The 25,503-nt window shown below is 38.4% G+C and overlaps 1 protein-coding gene across 1 annotated transcript in view; it reads left to right on the plus strand.

Moving 5' to 3' along the window:
• Window positions 1-7,283: 7,283 nt before the first annotated feature.
• The window catches only part of LOC120302357 (sterol O-acyltransferase 2-like), a 33,217-nt gene continuing 14,997 nt past the window's right edge, over window positions 7,284-25,503 (plus strand). Inside the window, exons 1-10 of the mRNA XM_039330594.1 lie at window positions 7,284-7,497; window positions 13,289-13,347; window positions 14,181-14,308; window positions 15,568-15,624; window positions 16,170-16,277; window positions 20,969-21,251; window positions 23,265-23,340; window positions 24,402-24,483; window positions 24,678-24,723; window positions 25,358-25,487. Of these exons, the coding sequence (XP_039186528.1) occupies window positions 7,416-7,497; window positions 13,289-13,347; window positions 14,181-14,308; window positions 15,568-15,624; window positions 16,170-16,277; window positions 20,969-21,251; window positions 23,265-23,340; window positions 24,402-24,483; window positions 24,678-24,723; window positions 25,358-25,487 (1,051 nt within the window). The 5' untranslated portion in view covers window positions 7,284-7,415. The remainder of the gene's footprint in view (window positions 7,498-13,288; window positions 13,348-14,180; window positions 14,309-15,567; window positions 15,625-16,169; window positions 16,278-20,968; window positions 21,252-23,264; window positions 23,341-24,401; window positions 24,484-24,677; window positions 24,724-25,357; window positions 25,488-25,503) is intronic.

The following is a 25,503-nucleotide window of genomic DNA, read 5'->3' on the forward strand; positions in this document are numbered from 1 at the left end:
CTTTAAGTCAAAAAAAACTTTAGGAAGTCTTGCATGGTTAGAAACTTTAAAAGGACCCTTCTTATCTTTACTTGAGTCTAAAACACCATTCCAATCTCCCATCATAATAACTGACTTATAATCCAAAGAAGTTAATTTCTGGTGAATCAACTTATAAAAATGTTTTTGTTGTTGATTGGGAGCATATAAACCAACAAGAAGAGTTCTCTGATCATTTATTAGTAAATCAATAATAACATATCTTCCTTGTAAGTCAAAATCAATTAACTTCGGTGAAAGTTCCTTTCTCACATAGATAACTACTCCTCCTTTTTTCTGCAAAACAAGAGCTATAAAATGTATCCCCAGCTGGGGATTAAACAAATATTTTTGATCTTTAGAAATAATATGAGTCTCTTGTAAACAAATAATATCATTTCTGTGTTGTTTCAACTAATGAAAGATTTCTTTTTCTTCTGTGGAGAGTTAAGGCCATTAACATTCCAGGTTAGCAGCTTTGCCATCCTTGGCAAGATGAAGCCTTTGGAACAAAGCCTCTAAATTTACAGTCGATGATCTCTTTGGCCTTGCTCCTCCCACCGGCTCCGAAATAAACTGTGATAAACTTCCATCATCTGCCTTTTGTTGTTGTTACTGTTGTTGTTGTTGTTGTTGTCTTTCTCTATGTTTATAAGCAACGCGTGTAATTCTCTGTTCTCTTGGGTCTTCTGTTATTTGCAAATTCTGTTGCATAACTTCAACCAACAATTCTTCTCCCAAAGATGGCATTAAACCTACAGACAACTGTGCTTCTGCCTTGCTCTCATCTTTCTTTGATCTTGGAGATGGTGGTGGACTTGCTTTTAAAATAGTAACATAAAAATCTCTTGCTTTTGAAACTGTATTAAGACGGTATTGTGTACCAGCGTAAGTCACCACTATCCCCACAGGTATGTCCCATCTAAATTGAATTTGTCACTTCTTAAGTTCTTCAGCCAAAAAAGCAAAGTCTTTTCTTTTTCTAAGAATTTTAGAAGGTATTTCCTTTAAAATTATCACATCCTGAGCTGCAATCTGAAATCTTTGTTTATAGAAGGCCTGTATAATTTCATTACAAAGTGATTTTCTCGCAAAATAGACCACCACATCTCTTGGTAATTTCCTCTGTTTTGCAACCCACGAATTAACTCTAAAAATCTTTTCAATATATTTCAACATTTCTTCGGGATCAATTTCCAAAATAGAGGCCTGCAATTTCTTCTCTCAAATTCTCCTTAATATTTTCCTTCAGGCCCCTTATTCTCAAAGCATACTCCATTTCTCTGTATTGTGACATTATAATATCATTCTGTGAAGCATCCACATTTTCTTCTATTTTTTCAACTCTATCTTGTAATATTTCAACATTACCGACCGCTTCATCCACCCTGTCGTCGATCTTTTCCACAAGGCCAGCAAGCCCTTGGAGTGCCAAAACAATATCTTTCCTGAGCTCATTACTTTCTTGAGCCAGAAGCTCTGCTGTTTTTTCTAGTGATTTTTCCAAAATCTTATCTAAAGCATCTTTTAAATCCTGAAGTGTAAGTGCCTGAGGTGGGGGCGAAGGTGGAGAAGGTTTAGGTTTGGGTTGTTGTACAGTCTGAGTTATTGGAGAGGCAGTTGAAGTTTTAGAAAGAGAAGAAAGTCCAGGACGTTTTGAAGCCATTTTAAAAAAAAGGGAGGAGTTTTTCCCCCCTTCCCTTTTTCAAAAAATAGTAATATAAGAACAAAGGAGAAGAAAAAGCAATTCCCCCTTAAAAAAAGAGAATAAGAATTTTTCCCCTTTAAAATGAACCAAGTCTATTACATTGTTAAAACTTTGTTGCCAGTTTAAAAGTAGTAAGTAAAAAATAGAAAGTGAAAGTTCTCAAACAAGGAAAGTGACAAAGAAGGAGGATTCCTCCGCCATATTTCTTCACTCCAATTAGCATAGTAACAGGAGTAGATGTTAATTCAAACTGAGTTAGGTTTAAAGTAAAATCATCAATTCTTCTCTTCCTGACCACTCTGTCTGCTTTTGAGTTAACTTACTGTTCCCATCAGATAGCAGCAGTGGAGGCAGCGTCTAGCTTCATTCTCTTCAGAGAACAAAGGCATCCAAGGAAACGGAGCAACACCCAGACTCCGAGGGAGCTCTCACTTCATCTCCCAGATAAAAAAACTGGGAAAGTTCTGAGGCTCTACCTCTATCCAGGCAAAAGCTCACCTCCCTCCCTTCACCCAGGAGGGAAGTTTCAAGCCACAAAACAGCTGATCGTCGCTGTTTTGCTGGCTTTTACGATTTCCCGGGATGGGCAGCTGTCAAACAGCGGCCATCAGCACTGATGCAGCCACTGGAAGTAGTGCAGTTTTTTGTAGCATTGCTGGGGTTATTGCAGGAAGCTGCAGTTACTTAAAATATTTTGCAAAGTTTTTGGACATAGTTCCCAGTGCTCCGATGACAATGGGTATCACTGTTACATGTTTCATCCATCCATCATGTAATTTCGATGGCCAGATCACAATATTTCGTAATTTTTTCCAGTTCTTTTTCTTCAACTCTGGCATCTCCTGGCACAGCGATATCAATCACCTGTATGCGTCGGTTCTCTACAACTGCAATATCTGCCGTGTTCTGTTCCAAATGGCGATCTGTCTGTATTCGAAAGTCCCACAAGATCTTCACCTTCTCATTCTCAACAACTTTTTCCACCCTATGTTCCCACAACTTTTCGGACACAGGCAAGTCATATTTTTTACACAATGCCCAGTGGATTAATTTAGCAACTCGGTCATGTCTAGCTTTATACTCAGTTTGTGCAATTTTGCTGCACTCACATATTAGATGTGAAACAGTTTCAACCTTGTCATTGCAAAGACGGCAATTTGGATTGTCAGTGGATTTTTGTATCTTCGCTTTCATGGCATTAGTTTGTAGTGCTTGTTCTTGAGCAGCCAGTATTAAGCCTTCCATTTCTTCCTTGATAGTTTTCATCTTAAGCCATGCCCATGTCATGTTGTTATCACATTTTCCTTCAATGTTTTTCAAGTGCTGTCCATGCAAAGCTTTGGTTTTCCATCTATTTAATCTGTCATCCAGCCGTTTTCTCTTATTTTCTGTCTTTGTTTCTATTATTTTTATAATGCTCTCTGTTTTCACAGCCTGCAGCAGTTTTTCCATACCTTGATTCACAAAGTCATTCAAATTTATTATTATTATTATTAGTTATTATTTGGTATCTATCTATCTATCTATCTATCTATCTATCTATCTATCTATCTATCTATCCATCTATCCATCTATCTATCTTCTATTTACAGTATCTATCTATTAACTTTGATGACCACCCACGACTGTGGTACTATTCATAGGGTAAAAGGTAAATGATCAAAATAAAGGGCAATCGTGACTTTTGAAAAAGAAATAAATCTAAAGGAGAGCTCCCTGAAATAAAGGTCATTGTTTTATAGGTGATGCATGAACATTCTGACATATAGTTGAAATCTCTACTACCTACAGAAGCAGAAGCTCTTTTTTGTGTCTTTATGCTCCATGTTTTCTCCAACAGACTTAAAGCAACACATAATAATTTCCCTCTTTTCTTTTATCCTCACAATAATCTTGCCATGTAGCCTTCAGACTCTGTGATTCTGATGACTGAGATTGACTGTGACTCTGTCACTGACAGTCAGTCTGACTACACTCTCATTAGATCCAGTCCAATATGCTTGTTTTTCCATGCTCATTTCATCTACCAAAATTGCAAAATCAAGAGTGATAAACTTATGGTCAATGAAATCTCCCAAAGACTACTGTTCTTTTCATTATGAAGAGGAATTTTACAACTAGAGTTGAGCAAAGACACCTCTGTATTATTTTTCAGACAGTCCTTGTTTGATTTGAGATTTCATAATTATACAATGTACAATCATATAATCCAACAATAGAAGAGAATATTTGTAACTAAGATTTGAACTGTGTAGTCCTTGATGCTCTCTGAGCTTGGTTGTTTTTGCAGATGTTTCATTATCAAATAGCTGACATCATCATCAATGCGCTGTGATGGGAATGAGCTACAATATATTGATCCTTGATGAAATAAGTTGAATTGTATTTATTAAGGAGAACTACCAAGTCTTAGAGCTGATCCAAGATAGTTTGTACAAGCATAAAGATAACAACCATCCCCCGTAAATAAAAGACAGTAAAATAATATATTGATTTCAGAGCAATTCCTGAAAATAATTCACCGTAATGTCCATATTGCTTTCTTGGCAACAATATAGAAATTATTTGTCTTTGGTTTTTCTTCCAGAATATTTTTTTCAACTTTCCAATTTGTCCATAATGCTGGGATTTTCTGGTGTTCTGTCATATAAATATTAACCAAGTCTGAACCTGCTTAACTTTTTTGTGATTACTATGGTCAAATAAGGACTATAGTTTTCCTACAGTACACCGCTGCTGCCCCCTTCCAGATCAGAATCTTATGATCTTCACTTACAACAAAAGACAGATTAAGGACTAATGGACTTTATGTTTTCTTCTTCCCTAAATAGTGGACATAATCTACTTTGAAAACATCTGATGAAATGACCTGTAGCTTGCAAAATGTATGCCTTTTAATAATATTCATGAATGAAAAAAAATATGCTAGCAGATTCCTGGTGGTTTTTTTTTTTTTCCATTATAGAGTCTGCCTTAGTTTTTATCAAACCTATCACTCATTCATGTGTTCAGCCTAGATGGAGGCTGACCATGAGATGCAAATCTTGTGGCTGAAACATCTTGTCAAATCTTTAAGCTTTTGGCATCTTCCGTAACCTGTGCTTTTCATAATGTTTTGCCTGATGAATTCGGAGAAAGTAAAAAAGTTTCATACTATTTTGTGCCTCTTTAATTGTTCCCTGCTAAATGGTAAATGGTATTATGATTTATTACAACTGGATGCACAGTCAGCTAGATATTTAGACTAGATTAGCATTATTTTTCTGGTCTTCCTATTCAGGGCTTTTAGTTCTACTTGAGTGCAGCCCACTATAGTATCTATGTATTGCCAAGCTGTGTATCTAATGACTGGAATTGTCCAGGTATTAATTGCCTTGGTTGTATTTCTTCTACTGAATTTGGACTTTAAAATCTTATTCACTCTCGTGATGCATTCAGTACTAACATTCCTCTTGACTTCTTTGCGCTTGATGTTTTCAGCTTGAAAGATGCCCACATATTTGTAGTGATCTTCATCCAAGCAGTATATGAGTTTAAGTGCTAATGCTATTGCCCTTCTTCTTCTTCTTCTTCTTCTTCTTCTTCTTCTTCTTCTTCTTCTTCTTCTTCTTCTTCTTCTTCTTCTTCTTCTTCTTCTTCTTCTTCTTCTTCTTCTTCTTCTTCTTCTTCTTCTTCTTCTTCTTCTTCTTCTTCTTCTTCTTCTTCTTCTTCTTCTTCTTCTTCTTCTTCTTCTTCTTCTTCCATTGTTTTGATGATTTCCCTTGGCTTTCCCAGGTGGCTTATCACCTCCTCATTTCTGATCTTGTCAACCCAGCTTATAAGTAACAGCTGCCTATAAATCAACATTTCAAATGATTCTAGTCTCTTCAGGTGGCCTTCTGTCAGAGACCAATTCTCTACTCCATAGAGCAGGATAGAAAAAAAAATATAACATCTGACAAGCCTGTCTTTCAATCTTAGGCTTATGTCGTGACTGCAGAAGACCTTTTTCATTTTGAAAAATGCTGTTCGAGCTTTCTCTATCCTTGTCTTTACTTCAGTGATCATGTCCCAGCTTTCATGTAAATTAGAACCGAGGTGTGTGATCCTTTCAACTTTTTCTAATGGTATTCCTTCTGAATTTATTTATTAACGGGTTGTTTGCTGATGACCATGATCTTGGTTTTTGAGGTGTTAAGCTTCAAGCTTTGACTCTGTTGATGAGGCAAGCAGAACTGTATCGTCAGCATATCTTAAATTGCTGAACCAAACACCGTTTACTTTGATGCCAGCATCGATGTTCTCTAGTGCCTCGTAGAAGATTGACTCAGAGTAGATATTAAATAACAGTGGAGACAGAATATATCCCTGTCTGATCCCTCTTCATATTTCTGCATCATCTGAGTATTTTTGGCCTAGTCTCACATTTGCTACCTGATGCCAATATAGATTCTTTATGATTTGGATGTCTTTGTCATCTAGTCCCCCTTGTTTCAGGATTTCTTATAGTTTGCTGTTTCTTATTTTATCAAATGCTTTTTCAAAATCAATGAAGCACATATAAACACTGTGATTGACATCTCTACAACGCTGTACAATAATTTGAATGCTGAATAGCGCATCTCATGTACCAAGATTGTTTCTGAAACCAAATTGTGTTTTACCTAGACACTCCTCAATTTTGTTTTATATTCTTGTGTGAATTATTCTTAGGAATATTTTCAGAGCATGACTCATTAAGCTTATTGTTCTGTATTTGGTACACTTCTTTGCCTTTATTTTTTGGAGATTGTCACAAAGGTTGATTTTAGCCAATCATTTGGTATCTTTCCTGTTTCATATATTCAACTGAAGAGCTACAGTAAAAAAATTCTTCCTATTGTCTTCCAGCAATTTTAAAATTTCTACTGGGATATCATCTGGTCCTGTGGCTTTTCTTGTTTTTGCTATTTTTATTGCATGTTCAATCTCCTCCATAGTGATGTTTGGTCCAGTTGTTATACTTCCCATATCTATATCATCCCTAGTGTCCTCAAAAAGTTCTTCAATATATTCCTTCCATCTTTTTAGTTTTTCGTCCTCATCTAAGATAATTAAAAAACCCTCTTTCCTCAGTGCCAGTGAATAGCCAACATCTTCTATTGCATTTTAGCACAGCCATTCATGGCATCTGCTGACTGAGGCAGCTACCTTACTTTGCCTGATAATTCAGCTGTTCAGGTTCTACATCTGTCCCCGATATTATTATTAGAGAACTGTCTGGCCTTGTTATGGGAATAAACAGGTGGGAAAAATGCAGTTGAATTTGTGTTTCAGTTCAGCCAAGAATATCCATCCTTGATACATTCTTAAATCATAGGACTTGGGAAATAAATAGCTCCTTTGCACAGACTCTCAGATGGAATTGTTTTGGCTCTAAGAAATAAATATCTGCATATTTGAGTCAGAAAATAAAATGGTATGAACAATGGAAGATTTTGGAAACCTGGCTCCATTATAACTCTTCTCTGAGCAAAGTTCAGTGAGAATTTATAATTTACCAATCAGGGTAGGGAGGTCTGCCCTCTATCGTTGCTGTCTCTACTTGATAAGTGTTGCCTTATCTGTTCAAAGTTCTAACTCCAGAGGCTTTAATTCTTTCCCTGGTGAGTTAGTTGTCCAACTGCTGGGCTAGAGTGTGAAACTAACCTAAGAAACTCTCAGAGCCATCATGGAAATGAACACTGGAGGCATGAGGCAAAGAAGCTCTCGGGAGCAGACCAGGGGAGAAGAGGAAACACAATTACTCAATGGTAAGGAGGCATTTCAGGGAACGGATGATATATTTTGTTGCACAAATGGAAGGAAATCTTTGCTACAGATAAATTATCTGGGGATTTTCAATTGGTCTTGGAATTAGGCAGTACTATGCAGAGATTAGCATTTTGGGAGCTGCAGCAAAAAGCTTTATATTACTTTACTAGAGAGATAAGTGGTGTCCCCCAAATGCTTTGGAGTTCAATCCCAAGAAGCTCCTACCATTCTGAACAACTGTGAAAAGACTGCAGAACTTGTGTAAAAGGAATAGTGTATGTTGTATGCATTCTCCTTAATACAAATATTCACAAAGTAATTGTAGGGATGGGAAGGATTTTGGAATAGGAGATGATCAAATGTACGTTAAAGAAAGAGGGAAATAGGGGGAAGTTGTTTGAATGGATTCTACAGAAAGGATGGCAGATGCAAACTTTAATCATTTGCAGATGTGATGGACTGTAGTAAGGAGCTGGATTCACAGAAGGGAGGGGTGCATTCACAAAGGAGTAAGGAGATAGTTCTATCCAGATGTTATGTGTGAGAGAAGAGGCTGAAGACAGCCCCTCACTAATAGTGTATTGTAGATGCAGACAATATAGTCTTCAGTCTGGCAAGATTCTCTTTCTATAGGTCTGAAACAATAAAGAACTCAGCTGAGAAGAATTACTGCACGTCATTCTTGGTTTGGGGCCTGCTAGCAAGGAGGCAAATATCAGATAATGGTTGATTCACACACATCAATAAGAAATAACATGAAAAAGGGCCGATGCGGCTGCCATGGACATCTGGAAGGAGAGCTCCATCTTCCACATCCAGTTTTGCTTTGCTGGGAGACCCTGTAAAGGGTCAAAAGTCGTCCTGTAGGGGCAACCAGCAAGGAGGGGATCCCCACTTGATTGTGGGAGGGCAGTAGCCCTTCCACTTGATCTGGGGCAGCCCTCCAAACTGGCAGACAAAAGATCGGCCATAGCAATATGGCTCGTCACTAGGCTGCAGACAGCCAAAGTCACACTTACCACCAGGCAATTATGAAGCAGCGCAGATGAGACTGGGTGAGATTTACCTCTCTTAAATCCTAACTATCTTTTCTACCTGCATAAGCTGCTTAAAGTACTTTTCTCCCTGTGGAGGGGGAAGGGAGATTTTATCTCTCCCTCTAGAAACAGTGGCGACTGACTATCCAGGGGAATTCAAAACGTTGCAAGAATAACTTGATCCTAACTGGAATTCTAGTTTTTAAAGTTTGTGTACTAAAAGATTTTCTATTTTTACTGAGGATCTGAGTTTTTACTTACAAAAAAGAAGCAAAACTGAAAAGATTATAAAAACTTTGGATTTAAAAGAAAATTTTAAATGTTAGGGGCGACATCTTGTGGCTAAACCTGATACTACAATTTGTTATTGCTTAAAAGAGACTTGGCCAGTAGCCCAGACAATAGATAAGATTTATGTAAGCTTGAGATCAGCTGTGAGAAGCCCAGCTGTGTTCCATATTCAGTGACAAATATTTTTTTTGTATTCTCTGATTGTAAAGCTTTTAACCTAATACACTACTAAGAGAATGTGGATGAAGATCAGGAACAGATTCTCTCTATGCTGAAAGCAATTCATCAAACTATTCTTACAGCTATTGATGAAATAAGAGGTTATAGAAAAGAACAATATGTCAATCCAGATATACGAACTCAAAATTTTGATTACAACTAAAAAATTAACTACACAGAATATAACAGAAAAAATGGAACAATTAAATATTATGACAGAAGATTCAACTGATCAACAAATACAGTCAATGGAAAACCCAGAAAAGGGACTGATAATATGGAAAAATGAAAAGACTTTCTACATAAATCAGAAGGAACCTGAGGATCAAGAAGAACAGACTGAAGAGAAGATAAACAGTTCAGGAAAAGTACGTAGAGATGGAAAAATAGAGAGATGATTTGTTAGTCCTCTCAAAAAAATGGTGACCGGATGGTTTTTTCTACATGAAACAATCTACATAACAACACAGGGAGATTTGTTTGATGAGTCAACAGTACGGACATGGAAGATGATTTGACAAAGAAAGAAAGCCAGAATAAGACCAAAGAAAATTGGGGTTTTTGACTCATTTGTGAGAATGAAAATAGAATATACTCAAATAGATAAGATGTGTACTTTGAATACTAGATATTGTTATGAGTTGAGAAAAGAAAACTTTGGTAATTTAAAACTTAGGAGTATAAATATTAACAGTTAAATTTGAACATTGATTTTGGTCACTATATTTAAGATATTTGGAAATTACTAGAAAATAAGAATATTATATTATATTATTAATTAGTTGATGTAAGATGGTGAGAACTCAAATAGATGTGTATCCTGAACATTAGATTTTGTGATGAATTGTGATAAAGGGAATTGGGGCTATTTAAAACTTGGAAATTCTAAATATTAAATGTTAAATTTAAATATTAATGGAAAACTAAAAATTGGGAAAAATTAACCAGAACATTGATTGTCTAAAAAGACTGAATGTTAAAACAACTAGGAGAAGGTGAGAATTATAGAGAAAGTAAAATATAAAGGTAGTGATGTTTATCAACAGAACTTGATTAAAAAGTGTTTTTTAGATTTTTATACAAAATTATATGCTAGTGATAATATACAGGTTTTAGATGTAGAGAAGTATTTACAATCAGTACACTTTCCTAAACTTTCTAATGAACAACAAAACGTTATGAATTGTTTAATTACTTCAGAGGAAATTGGTTTTGCTATTAAACAGTTAAAGATTGGAAAGGCTCCTGGTACAGATGGATTAACGGCTAAGTATTATAAAATGTTATTTCAAGAAATGATAGAGCCATTAAAAGAACTTTTTAATAGTATTTTGTTGGGAGCTTCGATCCCTCCTTCATGGAGAAGGGCTTTTATATCATTGATTCTGAAGGAGGATCAAGATCTCACTGAACCTAAAAATTATAGACCTATATCTCTTTTAAATGTAGATTATAAGATTTGGCAAATAGATTAATGCAGGTTATGAAGGATTTGATTCATAGCGATCAGTCAGGATTTATAACAGGAAGATATATGAAATATAACACAAGACAAATTATCAATTTAATTGAGTATTTGGATAAGAATAATCAGATTCCTGTGGCTTTTATATTTTTGGATGCTGAGAAAGCTTTTGATCAATTAGATTGGCAATTTTTATTCTCATTAATAGAGAAAATGAATTTTGGAGACAAGTTCTTACAAGCTCTCAAGGCTATATTTCAGCAGCAGTCTGCTCAAATTATTATTAATGGGGGATTGACAGAGACTTTTAATATTGAAAAGGGTACAAGACAAGGTTGTCCATTATCTCCTTTGTTATTTGTTTTAACAATGGAGATTTTGTTAATTCAGATTCGAGAGTCTACATTACTTAAGGGAATAAAAATAAATAAGAATGAATATAGATTGAGAGCTTTTGCAGATGATTTGGTAACTTTACAACAACCAACTCAATTGGTTAGTCATTTATTGGGATTTATAACTCAATATGGGAAAGTTTCTGGTTTTAAAGTAAATAACAATAAGACTAAGATATTATCTAAGAATATGATTGAGAAGGAAAATGAAACTTTAGTTAGACTTACAGGTTTTCAGATAGTGAAGAAGGTTAAATATTTGGGAATATTTATAACTGCTTCTAATGGAAAATTATATAAGAATAATTATGAAGTATTATGGACAAAAGTACAAAAGGATTTAAATGATTGGAAAAAATTGCAATTGTCGTTGTTGGGGAGAATTTCAGCTGTTAAAATGAATGTTCTACCAAAGTTTCTTTTTTTGTTTCAAATGATACCCATTTTAAAAAAAGATGCTAATTTGGATGAGTGGCAGAAGGGTATCAATAAATTTATATGGGCTGGGAAGAAACCAAGGGTGAAGTTTAAGATTTTGCAAGATGCTCGAGAAAGAGGAGGGCTTAAAGCACCTAATTTGAAATTATATTATGATGCAGCCGCATTAACTTTGATAAGTGATTGGCTTAATTTAACAAACAAAAATATTCTCTTTCTTGAAGGGTGGGATTTATTATAAGGTTGGCATGCATATTTAATTTTTAATAAGAAAGTTGATCGGGCTTTTAAATCGCACATTTTAAGAAGTGCCCTACTTCGAGTCTGGAAGAAGTATTATTATAGGTATTTGGCTCTGAGAAATGGGGGGGTAGGGGGGTGGGGATGGGTGGGTTATTTTGTTAATTATTAATAAAAACTTTTAAATAAAAAAACCAACTAGGATACGTATAAACTAAAAATTATTATAAATGTAAGATAGTTATTTTTTATTTAATCGATATAAGAATTGTATTAATTTAAATATGAGACAGTAAATACCAAGGGGAAAAGAGAGGAAACATTTAATGTAATAGTTTGAGATCTGTACTAAAGATATTTGTATGTTATTGAATTATTGACCAACTCAGCCACCACGTTGCTTTTCAAATATTAAATGTAAAACTAGAAAATCAATAAAATTTTCTTTTTAAAAAAAGAAATAACATGGAAAATTATGACAAAAAAGATCAAGAGTTATGCATGAAGAGCCTTTAATTTTATTTTTGTCCGGAAATGCTAACGTTCAGCCTTCAAAGACAAAACAATTCAAGCATTTAGTTGAAAAGAAACAAGAAACATCTTAATTAGTTAACCAGTTACAAAGAAAACATTCAAAAAATTTCATCAGCTCCTTTTTAATTGCTTTTAGAACCTGTTTATTGGTGTATATTTTCTTGGCTCCTTTCTAAAAAGGTCACTCAGAAATGACACATTTATATGCTTTACATTGCATTTGAGAGAAATCGGGTAAGATATTTCCCAGTCAGCAAATACAGTTTCCTATCATTCGTCTTTGATTTAAGTTAGCTTTTTGCTCCAAGTGCCTTTTTATGTTAGTTTATATTTTCAGGTAGTCCTCAATGTACGACCACAATTGAACCCAAACTTTCCATTGCTAAGCGAAACAGTTGTTAAGTGAGTTTTGCCCCATTTTATGACTTTTTTTGCCAGTGCTAAGTGAATCACTGCAGCTGTTAGTAACACTGTTGTTTAGCGAATCTGGCTTCCCCATTGACTTTGCTCGTAAGAGGGTCACAAAAGAGGATCTCATGACCCTGATACACCGTCATAAATACATGTCAGTTGCTAAACATCCGAATTTTAATCCTGTGACCATGGGGATGCTGAAATGGTCGTAAGTGTGAAAAACGGTCACAGGTCACATTTTATTCAGTCCTTCAGTAACTTCAAACAGTCACTAAATGAATGGTTGTAAGTTGAAGACTACCTGTACTAAACTCTAATAAATCTATCAGAGGTACTGGCAATATTCCTTCCTTCATATCTACTAGAATGATATGATAATGTTATAGGCTGTTTTACTTGGTAATTAAGCAAAATAGAATTCTAGGATAAACAGCCTTCCAAATCTGCTAGTTAAAAGATGTTACTATAGTCTGGAAATCTGCTTTAAGAAAAGGCTACAAAACTGAATAAAACATGCCATGTAAAATATTATAGAAGCCTGGTGCAGATAGTTTTGGACCTGCTTTATCCATCCCAAAGGAAAGAGAATGCGAAGAGTGGAGAAACAAGTGCTTGAAATTCAGAGGTGGTAATTTATAAACAAAAAAAAAAACCTCTCTACAATGAGAAGATTTCTAATCCAAACAATAAACTGACCTCCTCCATTCGCCCAATGTCAAATCATGTTTTTAAAGTGAAGCTGTTTCTAATTCTCTAGGAGAGGATGAACACCTTGAGAATGTCATTGCCCACAGCCAATGGAAGAGACATCTGGAGGTAATAATAGATATTATAATAGGTAATAATAAAAGCCAATGCTAGCACTGGAGAAACAAATATTCCATCCTAAATGATGAATAATCAAGGATGATTAAAATGGCTGATTCTGTGTCTCCAGGGCCACATGATCTCTATCCCTGTCATAGAGGAGCAGGTCCTGGAGATCAACCTGGCCTTCTGGGCAAGGGAGCTTCAGTAATAGATCAAAGAGGGAAACAACTGGTTAAGTTTAGAACCAGCTCATCTGGGCAATCTGATAGGTTCAGGCAGTAACTCAGTTGAGAGACAGCTGCTGGTTGTTCTCTTGGGTCTTGGTTTTTCAAAGTTTCCAGCCTTCTCCAAGAATAGTTCAGGGTGTATAGGGAGGGTTTAGCAATGGCATAGTAGAAATGGGGCTTTCCCTAAAGCTAATGCCTCAAGATGTATAAAATCTCCTTGGCTTTCTCACTCATTGCCTTGGCGGCTATTCGGGTGGGAGGAGACCACTTCACCAATGCAGCAATGCTGTTTCAATCATGGGCTGGAGTATGATAAAGAGAGAAAAAAAATGTTGTCTAAATGCAGCATGGGGAAGGCTTTACATCAGGCATTGGAAGAAGAGAGCATTGGAAGCAGCAAGTGCGTTGGACACTCTGGAATAGGAGACCATATGAAACAATGTCATACAACATATTCCAGATTATGCCAATTTAGCCATAAGGACAAGAAAAAAAAACCTGGGAGATATACAGATATACCAAGCCAACCAACGTGCCCATCACCTAAATACATTCTAGGAACCTATCATGACAGACCTGGGCATCATTAAATTCTCTCTGTTTTGTTGATAGGTAATGAAGGTGAATGTCCTGGAACAGGTACACAATCAGCTGAGTGATCTCTTGGACAAGACCTTGGAAGAAGCAGCTCATTCCATACCCTGGTATTTGAGGGTGGCCCCAGCAAAGAAGCAAAGCAGGTGAAAGAGGTTCCTCGCAATTGATTTTAGAACAGGGATGGGAAACATAGAGTCATCCAGAAATTTTATTGGCCTATAACAGGGGAGTCAAACTGCCGGCCGGATGTGTCATCCTAAAACTGCACCCACCCCATTGCCGGCAATGGAAAAAAAGTTGCGATACGTCGCGACATGTCATGTGATGTTGCAAGTTTGACACCTGGCCTATAATTTCCAGTAGGTCCTGCTGGTATAGCCATTAAGATGGATGCTGGGAGTTGTAGTTCCAGACCATTTAGAGGAATAAATGACTAAACCTTGATTTTATCACAGAACATACCACGCAGTGTGAATGGCAATGCTTTTATTTAGCTGGGCCAGAAACCTCTCTATATGTTTCTTTATCTTTGCAGGCAGCAGGTAGTTTTCAGCTAATTATATGACAATAATTGCCAATAAAAACAAAACTACCTTTGAGAAGCCAATCCTCACTCCAAGGGCTTGGCTAAACAAACAAGTCTTAAGTAAATTTTCCAGAAGATTGTCAAAGAAAAAGTGGACAAAAGACTGTCCAATGCTTTAGAGGAAAAAGTAGCAGCCTTCCTTAAAAAAAAAAGTTGACAAAAGGAAATATATTCTGCTCTTAAGAACAAGCAGTCTACATTATACAAATACATGAAAAGTTACCATTAGGATTTCAATCATTCCTTTAGTACTTCTGGCCCTGCTTCTGATTGCTAATAAATCTAAGTTCCATAAACAATTTAAAAACAAATAAAATGGGAAAGGGAAAGAAAATTCAGGTACCAGTTCCTAAAGTTATGTAGTGGTTATAGTACAGAAAAAAATAAATGGCAAGGCTTCAAATACACAAGTGATGGCTGGTTCTGAAGAAGGTAATACGATGCACAAATTCGGTGAGGTTGTTGCTCTTATTTTGCTATTCCCACCTCCATGTTTGGCAATGTAGTTAAGACACTGGGTTTGTTGGCTGAAAAACCAGCAGCTCAAGTTCAAGACCCAACGTCACATGAGATAAATAGGTACCATTTTGGTGGGAAGGTAACAGCCCTCCATGCTGTCATTCTGGCCACATGACCGCACAAATGTCTTTGGACAGCACTGGCTCAATGGCCTTGAAATGGAGATCAATCGGCAATGACTAGTGGAGTAATAATTGCAGGGACTCTTTTATCTTTACCCTCCCCCCCTTGCTCAGAGATGAGAAGGGTTTTGAGAAATATATTAAATATTACCTGCTTTGAAATCTTATTTTGCAGAGAGAAAGGTCAGCTACTGAAGAAGAAAGTCTTTGTCCCTCAACAGTCATTGTATGAGTAAGTATATCTGGCCGTGGTATGAATGAGACTTAGTCAGAGGGAAATGGGCAAAGTAGCCAGATCTCTAAGGCCTCAGGTTCCAAAGGTGGCCTTGGGCAAATAACTGATATTCCACTGTTGATGTAGAACAAGAGCTGGAAACAGCCCAATAAGGACTGAGCATGCTCCATAGCCACACAATGCTGAGACTGGTGGGTGCAGGGAGAGTGTACAAACAATAGATACTGTGGATTGGAAACGGAATGAAGTATGTTTTAAAGCAGGACTTTTCAACCAGTGGTACGAGTACCGCCTGTGGTACATTGGTACCTGGCAGGTGGTACGCGACCATCCTAGAAAAATGGTAGCAGGGGAAGGGAATTAGCTGAACCAGTGGCAGCACTGCACAAGCCTGAGCAAGAGATGTCTGGAGCTGCAGGGCTGTCAGGACTCAGTGGAAGCACCAGGATCAGTGCCAGGCTCCAGCTGTCCAATGATCTTCAGCTGCCCATTTCCCCCACCATCTATTGCTTAGTTGCTGGCAATTTGTCTTTCTTTTACAGCACGCTCATGGAAGTGGAAGATTTCTGCCCAATCCGACACATATTTGTGGCCATGCTCTGTATCTTTGTGCTCAAACAAATCATTGGGGATTCCATCGACAAAGGACGGTATGATCCAGAAGAGAGGGCAGGCGGTGGTGGAAGGGCTATGATGTATACTAATTCTGGAGTGAATATGGGGATAGGATGCTATTTGTTTTGTGTGAAGGGACACAGTAATTACCTTAAGAACTTATTTACCTAATCTTTTCAACTTAGATTCCATCAACGGTTTGGCAACCTTCTGCGAGTCCCCTGACCCTGCTGCTTCTTCTCCCAGGTGTCACTGTTCATCTACTTGCTACAAAGGAAATGGAATTTGTTCTTCTCCTTGTCTTTCGACTCTTGTTGAGCAGTACCCCTTGGGACTCTCCTATGCCTGCCTAGAAATTAAGTCTAACTGAGGAATGCCCCTTTGCTAGGCACCCAAACACCGTTCTCTATCCTAGTAGCCTGCTTACACAGTTCACTTCTTCTACCCTCATTCTGAATGAAACTTGTTACCTTTTGGATCTTTCTGTACCGGTGTTTGTGGCTGAACATATATGTTGTGTCACATAGTAGTAGTAGTAGTAGTAGTAGTAGTAGTAGTAGTAGTAGTAGAAGTAGTAGTAGAAGTAGTAGTAGTAAAGTTGGAAGGGACCTTGGAGGTCATCTAGTCCAACCCCCTGCTCAGGCAGGAAGCCCTATACCATTTCGGACATATGGCTGTCCAGTCTCCTCTTAAAAATTTCCAGTGTTGGAGCATTCACCACTTCTGGAGGCAGGTTGTTCCACTGGTTAATTGTTCTAACTGTCAGGAGGTTTCTCCTTACTTCTAGGTTGCTTCTCTCCTTGATTAGTTTCCATCCATTGCTTCTTGTCCTGCCTTCAGACATTTTGGAAAATAGCTTGACTCCCTCTTCTTTGTGGCAGCCCCTGAGATATTGGAACACTGCTATCATGTCCCCCCTCGTACTTTTCTTCATTAAACTAGACACACCTAATTCCAGCAACTGTTCCTTATATGTTTTAGCCTCCAGTTCCCTACTCATTTTTGTTGCTCTTCTCTGTACTCTTTCTAGAATCTCAACATCTTTTTTACATTGTGGTGACCAAAAGTGGATGCAGTATTCCAAGTGTGGCCTTACCAAGGCATTGTAAATTGGTATTAATACTTCACGTGATCTTGATTCTATCCCTCTGTTAATGCAGCCTAGCACTGTGTTGGCTTTGTTGGCAGCTGCAGCACACTGCTGGCTCATATTTAAGTGACTGTCAACTAGGACTCCGAGATCCCTCTCACAGTTACTACTATTGAGCAAGATACCCGTATACTATACCTGTACATTTGGTTTTTCTTGCCTAAATGTAGAACCTTATTTTTTTCACCATTGAATTTCATTTTGTTAGATAGCAGCACCCAGTGTTCTAGTCTGTCCAGATCCTCCTGTATCTTAAGACTGTCTTCTGGAGTGTTGGCTATTCCTGCCAGCCAGCTTGGTGTCATCTGCAAATTTGATGAGTTCCCCATCTATCCCCTCATCCAAATCATTGATGAAGATGTTGAAGAGCACTGGGCCCAGAACAGAGCCCTGGGGCACCCCACTATACACTTCCCTCCATGTAGATACGGTTCCATTGAGGACCACACGCTGAGTACGGCCGGTCAGCCAGCTATGAATCCATCTGGTGGTGATGCTGTCTAACCCACATTTTTCTATCTTATCAAGTAGTAGGTAATGATCTACTTTATCAAATGCCTTACTGAAGTCCAAGTAAATTATATCCACAGCATTCCTCTGGTCCACTAAATTTGTCACTTGGTTAAAGAATGCAATAAGATTTGTCTGGCATGATCTGTTTTTGACAAACCCGTGTTGGCTTTTAGTAATGACTTTGTTTGCCTGTAGGTGTTCGCTGATTCATTGTTTGATTATCTTTTCCAGAATCTTCCCAGGTATTGAAGTCAGGCTAATAGGTCTGTAATTTCCTGGATCCATTTTTTTCCTTTTTTGAAGATGGAAACTACATCAGCTCTTTTCCAGTCCTCTGGTAGGTCCCCAATACTCCAGGATCTTTGAAAAATATAGTTCAGTGGTTCTGAGATCACATCTGCCAGTTCCTTGAGAACCTTAGGGTGTAATCCATCTGGTCCTGGTGATTTGAACTCATCTAGGCTGGACAGGTGCTCACTTACCATTTTTTTTGCCTATCTTAACTTGTTTTTCTATTCTGTTTTTTATGGCACTGTTTTTGATAGGTTGGTCTGTTTTTTCCCTTTGTGTAAAGACAGAGGCAAAAACAAGTTAAATAGTTCTGCTTTCTCCCTGTTGCTTGTCACCTTCTTGCCACTTTCCCCCACTAACGGACCAATCATTTCCTTCACTTTTTTCTTGTTTTTTACATGTTGAAAGAAGCTTTTTTTGTTATTTTTGACTTTGGTCACAAGCCATAGTTCATTTTGAACCTTAGCTTTCCTCGCTTCATCTTTGCAGGCTCGGGCTATTTGCTGATATTCTGACTTAGTTATGTGTCCCTCTTTCCACTTTCTATACTTGTCCTTTTTATCTTTCAATTGATCAGAGAGTTATTTATGCAGCCATGCTGGTTTCTTTTGAGAGCTGTTATTTTTCCTCTTTGTTGGTATTGTGCTAGACTGGGCTTTTATTATCTCACTTTTCAAAATTTCCCAAGCTTCTTGAATTGTTTTCCTCATGAGGATTCTCATCCATGGAATCCTTCCCAAGCCCTCTCTAAGTTTCTTGAAATTAGCTCTCTTAAAGTCCAAGACTCTAGTTTGACTGTGTTCTATTGCTTGTGCTTCCATAATGTTGAGTTCCAATATTGCACGATCACTTCCTCCCAAGGTTCCTGTGGCTTCAACACCTTCTATTATTTCATCTGTGTTAGTGAAAATTAGATCCAAAATGGCTAATCCCCTAGTTCCCTTCTCTACTTTTTAGGAGACAAAGTTGTCTGCTAGGTTTGTCAGGAATGTTTGATCTTCCACTTGGTGCAGAGTTTGTCTCCCAGTTGATGTCAGGGTAGTTAAAGTCCCCCATTACTATTGTGATGTCATTCCTACATACCTTAGTTAGCTGACTAGCTAACTGGTATGCATCTGCCATTTGTTGACATGGTTTGTATATGTACTATATTCCCTTCCATTTGACCAGTGGTCAATCAATTGATTAATTGAACGATTGACTCTTAAAGAAAATCAGGATAAATTTACTATTAATATGGATTTTTGTAGTCCAGGTCTAGTAGCTATAAGAAAGGAAGTCATAAGGATCCAGGGTCACCAGGACCAAAGGTTTAGTCTTCCAAGCTTTTGGACTCATGCTGGAGCCCATCCTCAGGGAAATTTTCTCTCTCACCGGAACACGGCAGAGATGCCACACTAAGAGAATTCATAGCACCATTAGACCCTATATTCAACGGAGCAGAGATGGAAGAGCCAGAAAAACATGTCATGAGGCAAAAAATATTGGCAATGCTGGTCTCATACAAACCAAACAATATGCTCAGCCCAACAGAGTGACACACCTTGAAAGACATGGGAAAAAACACAAACACACATTCTGGTGAGAGAGAAGTTCCCTGAGGATGGGCGCCAGCATGTGTCTGAAACTTGAAAGACTAAATCTCTGGTCCCGGTGACCTACCCTAATTGGATCCTGTAACATTACCCTGGGACATGTATATTTGCCTTCATTCATGGGAAAACATAAGGTCTTTGATCCAGTCTCCATCTGCCTACTAAAAACTGGGTTCTGGCCATTATTCCAGCCCCTAGCCCATTTCTTGAAACGAGGAGGCTCCCTCAAATTCAACATATTTTGCTATCGTTTTCTGTTCAGTGTAGTGTTTATCTGTTTTTAATGTTGTATGCTGCCAAGAGCCATTTTTTAATTGGGAAGCCTTACAAATGAAATAAATCATCAAAGGAAAAGAAGGCAATGTCCACAACATGCAACGCCTTGAAACCTTCTGCAGTTCTGTTGAAGCTGCAGCATGAAGCAAATCAAGGAAGGAGCCCAACAGAAGACAGAGAGCCAAGTTCAGATTCACAGTCAGGGAGCTAATGGGGCCTCTTTCAGTCAGTTGATCCATCTCTCAGCTTTCACTGGGGATAAAATTAAGAGGAAAGTCCAGGTGTTTCACCTTGAATTTTCAAAAAGGGAGATTTACATGGAATAAATAAATGTCTTATACAATAACCTAAGCTCCACATGAACTGAATGCCAGCTGAGTAGAAAGTTCAGGGGGGCAGTACCAAAAAAGAATTAGACATTATTCTACCAAGCATGTTGAATAATGTTCCTAGTGTGATAGGCACCTCAAATATCTCGCCATCCTCTATTTCTGACCCATTGAAATTGTGCTGGGAACCTTTTTTGTGGATTTGATATTTTAGGGTAAAGATTAAGAAACCAAGATTATGAAACCAAACAAGATTATGAAACAAAATGAGAGAGACTGATCATAATTCTTTTAGTTGGGGAAGGGGATATTCCTTCATTCTAACTCTGATCTGTTTATTTTGAAGAGTTCATTGAAACTTTCATGGGTTTACCTCCTCAAAATAGCAGGACCCATCCCCTTCACTTTTCAGCAATTGTACCATTGAATATTGGGGACGCCCCAAAGAAAGCTCAAGGGGTTGCATTAGAGGCAGAGGGATATGGGTCACCTGAGGTGCTTATTTTAATTTGAAACATCCTTATCTTTTGGACAACATCCTTAGAGCTCCTTTTCTTCTTTGTTTTCCACAGTCTTGTTTGGGATTTCGATCTCATTATCAGTAGCTTTCGACAACTCCCCACAGCACTCTTTGCCTGGCTCTGCATGTTCCTCTACACCTTATGTGTGCCCTACCAGGCCCTGCAAATATGGTCAGGCTGCTTGAAGATGACCAGGTTCCCCAACCTCTTGACAGTCACCTTGGTGGTGCTGGTGCTGCTCTGCCACACTGCAATGCTGGGCTTCTTCCCCCTCTATATCCTTCTCTCCTGTGATTTGGGAATTGCCTCACGTTTTATTGTCCTCTCTGAGCAGGTATGGCACTGGGCCAGCACAAAGAAAGTTGGTAGAGGGGAAAGGATTTCTTAAACAGCAATGAGGGTAGTTAAGATGAGGTTGGATTTGTGAAGAAACTCTGGTTGCCATAGAACATCTCAGTGTGGAAAACATAGATAGTAGCAGGTGCTACAAAGGTTCTCGACAGCATAAATTTATACTACCAAACACAGGCCACATATGTGCCATTGCACAGAGAAGACATGGCAACCTCACTCCAGGTTTAAGGTAGTTTCCTCCTATCTGGTGCCCTCTGGATTGTCTGGAGTGGTCCCATAAACCCCAAATAGGGGCATTAAGGATAGCCAGGTTAAACACATATTCTTTACTATACGTTGCCCTAAACAAGATATACCAGTGATGGCAAACCTTTTAGAGACCAAGTGCCCAAACTTCAACCCAAAACCCACTTATGCATTGTCAGGTGCCAGGTTGGTGTGGCCCATTGGTTGGGTATGGTCCATTGGGTGGGCGTGGCTGCAGTGGTAATGGCAGACTGGGTGGGACTAAAAAGTTCAATCAATCTATTCCAACTTTGCAAATCTTTTTTTTTCCGCAAGAAGTTGAAATTGACTGATTGATTGAACCTTTTATTTTTCACACGGTGGCAGAGGCCTAAAGCGAAAAGGTTTTATAAAACCCAGCTGAAGGTCTAGGACTTGGGCGACGGTGCATGTGCCCACAGTGTAGCCTCTGAGTGCCGCCTTTGGCACCTGTGCCATAGGTTTGCCACCACTGAGATATACAGTTCATTTTTTTTAATCTTGTGGCAAAAGGTATGGTCCTTAGCTGCTGTAGTCACACATACATTGTGTATAAATGCCTGCAGTAGCAATTGCCATGGCCTCAAATAGATGAGGGCAATTCGGAAATAAACCTCCGCTTGAGCATGTGCGACAAATAGGCGGGGATAGCGACACCCATCCTATGGAGCCATGCGCAGTAGTTCAGTAGGCAGTGAGGAATGGAAGGAGAAGGTATTGTTGTAGTTGACTCGTCCACTAGATCAGTTGAAAATGAACCCTGCCATAGAAAATCCCTCCAAAGGTGAAGTGCGTGCAGTAAAACAATTCCTGTGTGTGAAAAAACTTTCAGCAGCTGCGATTCATTATGAACTGTGTAATGTTTATGGACCAAATGTAATGAATGAAGGTGTCGTACGTCAATGGTGTCATATGTTTAAAGATGGAGGAACTGACGTGCACGATGAGGCAAGAAGTGGCCACCCATCTGTAGTCAGCAATGAACTTATGCAGAAAATTGACAAAAAGGTTCATGATATCTGCACTTTCTTTACACTTTCCCCAAATTTCTCAGACTGTTTTGTATGAGGTAATGACCGAAAATTTGGGATATCGCAAGTTCTGTGCTCGTTGGGTACCAAAACTCTTTTCTGAGGAACACAAAACACACCAAATGGGTTCACAATGCTGTTACAGGGTAGCTTCATCCCCAGGCAGGAGATTGTTTTGCAGAAGGAATTTCAAACCTTGTAAGATGTTATGATAAGGGGCTCAGTTTGAATGACGACTATGTCAAAAAGTAATGTAATGTTGTAGTTTTCTAATCTGTGTAATAAGAGTTCTGTATCTGCACGTGTCTGTCATTGGTAACCAATTGGAGGTTTATTTCCAAATTGCCCTCATATGTTCTTGTTGCAAATTGGAAGACTAGCAGATTTCATTCAAGCAAGACAATGAGCTGAAAAATCAGCAGGCAGTATAGCTGACAGATAGCCAAGTGCCATTTCTGTCTGAAAAGTCTAAACAGACAGAGTCTGGAGCACCATGGGATCCATCATGGGAGCATTAGAGACCTCTTGGATCACTCCATCCAGCTGAGCTGATGGGTGCAATTCCATTCTTTGAATATCCACAAGGATAGTACCGAAGGACAGGTAGATGGCATGGCAGAATACTAAAGTCCCCTGCAAGAATATCTACATGATGTAACTTCACACTGTTTCATTGCTCATTTCCCCCTCTGGGGTAGATCCGGTTCCTGATGAAAAGCCACTCATTTCTGCGAGAATCGATGCCCCCTCTTCTCCATGCCAGGGACCAAGTTGGTGAGTTTGACTTGGAAGCTCTTAGTGATGATTACGATGGCTGTGAGTTGTCCACATAGTCCCCAAACTGATTTTCCACCAATGGCAGCATTTTAGTTGTCATCCAACTATTGGCCTCCACATGCTAATCACAGACTTTCTCAACCTACGACTGCTGAGGAACTATTGGATTACATTTTTCATTTTCCTGTCATGTTAGATGTTGTAAGTAGAATTTAAGCATGACAAAATGCTAAGAAAAGTTATATGGATGCAAAGCAAAGGAAACCTCTTGCTTGGATCAAGTACACTTCCACATATCCCTCACCAAATCATAGTTTCTCCTATTTGCCAGACTTCATTTTGCATGAAGAGGTCAAAACATGGGAGATTTATTTATTTATCCATTTATTTATTTTTCTTATTAGGATACAAAGCAGCTCAAAATGTTTTTTAAAAAATCTGACATATAGTGCAAGATTTTATTGATTGCATTTTTTTTCCTTATACATATCCTTGTGAACACATGGAATAGACGCTTTCCTTGTTTGTTGCTTTTGTATATCAGTGGAGACAGATTTTTTTCAGAAAGCTGAATTCTGCATCTTGTATCATGCCTTAACTATAGTGGGTTTTGCAGCTACTTTTTGTACATAAGTATCTTGATAAGAAGGGCCGTGGTGGTGCTGTGGTTAGAATGCAGTACTGCAGGATAATTCTACCGACTGCTAGAAGTTCGATTCTCACTGGCTCAAGGTTGACCTTTCATCATTCCGAAGTCAGCAAAATGAGAACCCAGAGTGTTGGGGGGGCATATGCTGACTCTGTAAACCGCTTAGAGAGGGCTGCAAAGCATTGTGAAGCAGTATATAAGTCTAACCGCTGCTGCTACTGCTATCATCACATACACATAAAGCTCTGCATTCCTCCTGCTGAAACAGTATGCAGAGATAAGATGCCTCCACTTGAGAATTATGTGTGCTTCAGGGCAATTATTTCTTCAGTGTTCAACACAAACTGCTGTCTAGGTACTTGTCCCTGTGTACTTTCAATAGTTCCTCTGCTTCTTTCCCCCACTCCAGGGAAGATAAGCCCTCCTGAATTATCAACCTACTTGTATTTTCTCTTCTGCCCTACTTTGATCTACAGAAAGAGCTATCCAAGGTGAGTCTTTGCATATTGTCTTTGTATTTTTGGGCTGCCTGGTTTCTCAGCTATATCAGAAAAAGAGCGGGCAAAACAGGCTACAGTGTCTACAGCCCATGCCCCTAGAGCAGTAGTGTAACCATTGTATTTCCCAAGAAAAGGGAACTGCACCTTATCACATCCCAATCCAATCCCGTCTCCTTTCCTTATAGAGATCCATACATCCGCTGGAGTTACGTCATCCAAAAATTGGTTGAGGTGAGTAAAACACATTAAGTTTCCATTGGCTCGTTGGTTTTATCTGGCCTCTTTATGGATTAGAAAAGTGCTTGGAGACTATTGGATTTTCCCACAAGACTGAGCTGAACTGGGAACCCTACGGTATCTTAGCTAGCCAAGGTAGTAAATAGCAATAACACTTTAAGAAATCCTGAGTGACTAAAGGCCACTATTTAAATTTCCCAGAGTTCTCTAGCCTTGAGTGAATTATAACGTTTGTCCTGAGTCATGTTTGATGCAAAAAAGTTCACTGCCCCTAAGAGATGTACAATTTGAAACTTTAAACACAATGTACATATTTTCAAACATCTCCCAAAGGAAAACAAAAGGAAAAAGGGTTTGAAAGAGAGCAGAGTTAATGAAACTTAGAGCCATTCAGCAAGTGAGTGGTGCAGAAATCTATGACAGGTTGACTAAAACTAAATAAAAGAGAGGCTATTGGAGGACAGCATTTGGGCATTGTAGGAGATTAAAATGGCAGCCAAATCCAGCTTCTGAAACCATAGATGAGAAGAAGGTTGTTCTTAGTCATAGCCAAGACAACCAGTATGCCTTGCCAGAACACTGAGATGCCAGTGGATCACTAAGGTAGTATTTTTTCTCTGTCCCACAGTTCCTGGCGAGTATATATTTTGTGAATTTCCTTATGAAATACTCCTTCATTCCTGTGTCCAAAAACATGCATAAGCAGCCCTTCACCATCAAAATCCTGCTACTTTCCATCTTTGATTCAGTAGTACCTGGTATGTGGAAACAATT

The sequence above is a fragment of the Crotalus tigris genome, unplaced genomic scaffold (assembly GCF_016545835.1).
Source record: "Crotalus tigris isolate CLP2741 ecotype Arizona unplaced genomic scaffold, ASM1654583v1 scf7180000024429.2167931701:2281839, whole genome shotgun sequence".
NCBI lineage: Eukaryota > Metazoa > Chordata > Lepidosauria > Squamata > Viperidae > Crotalus > Crotalus tigris.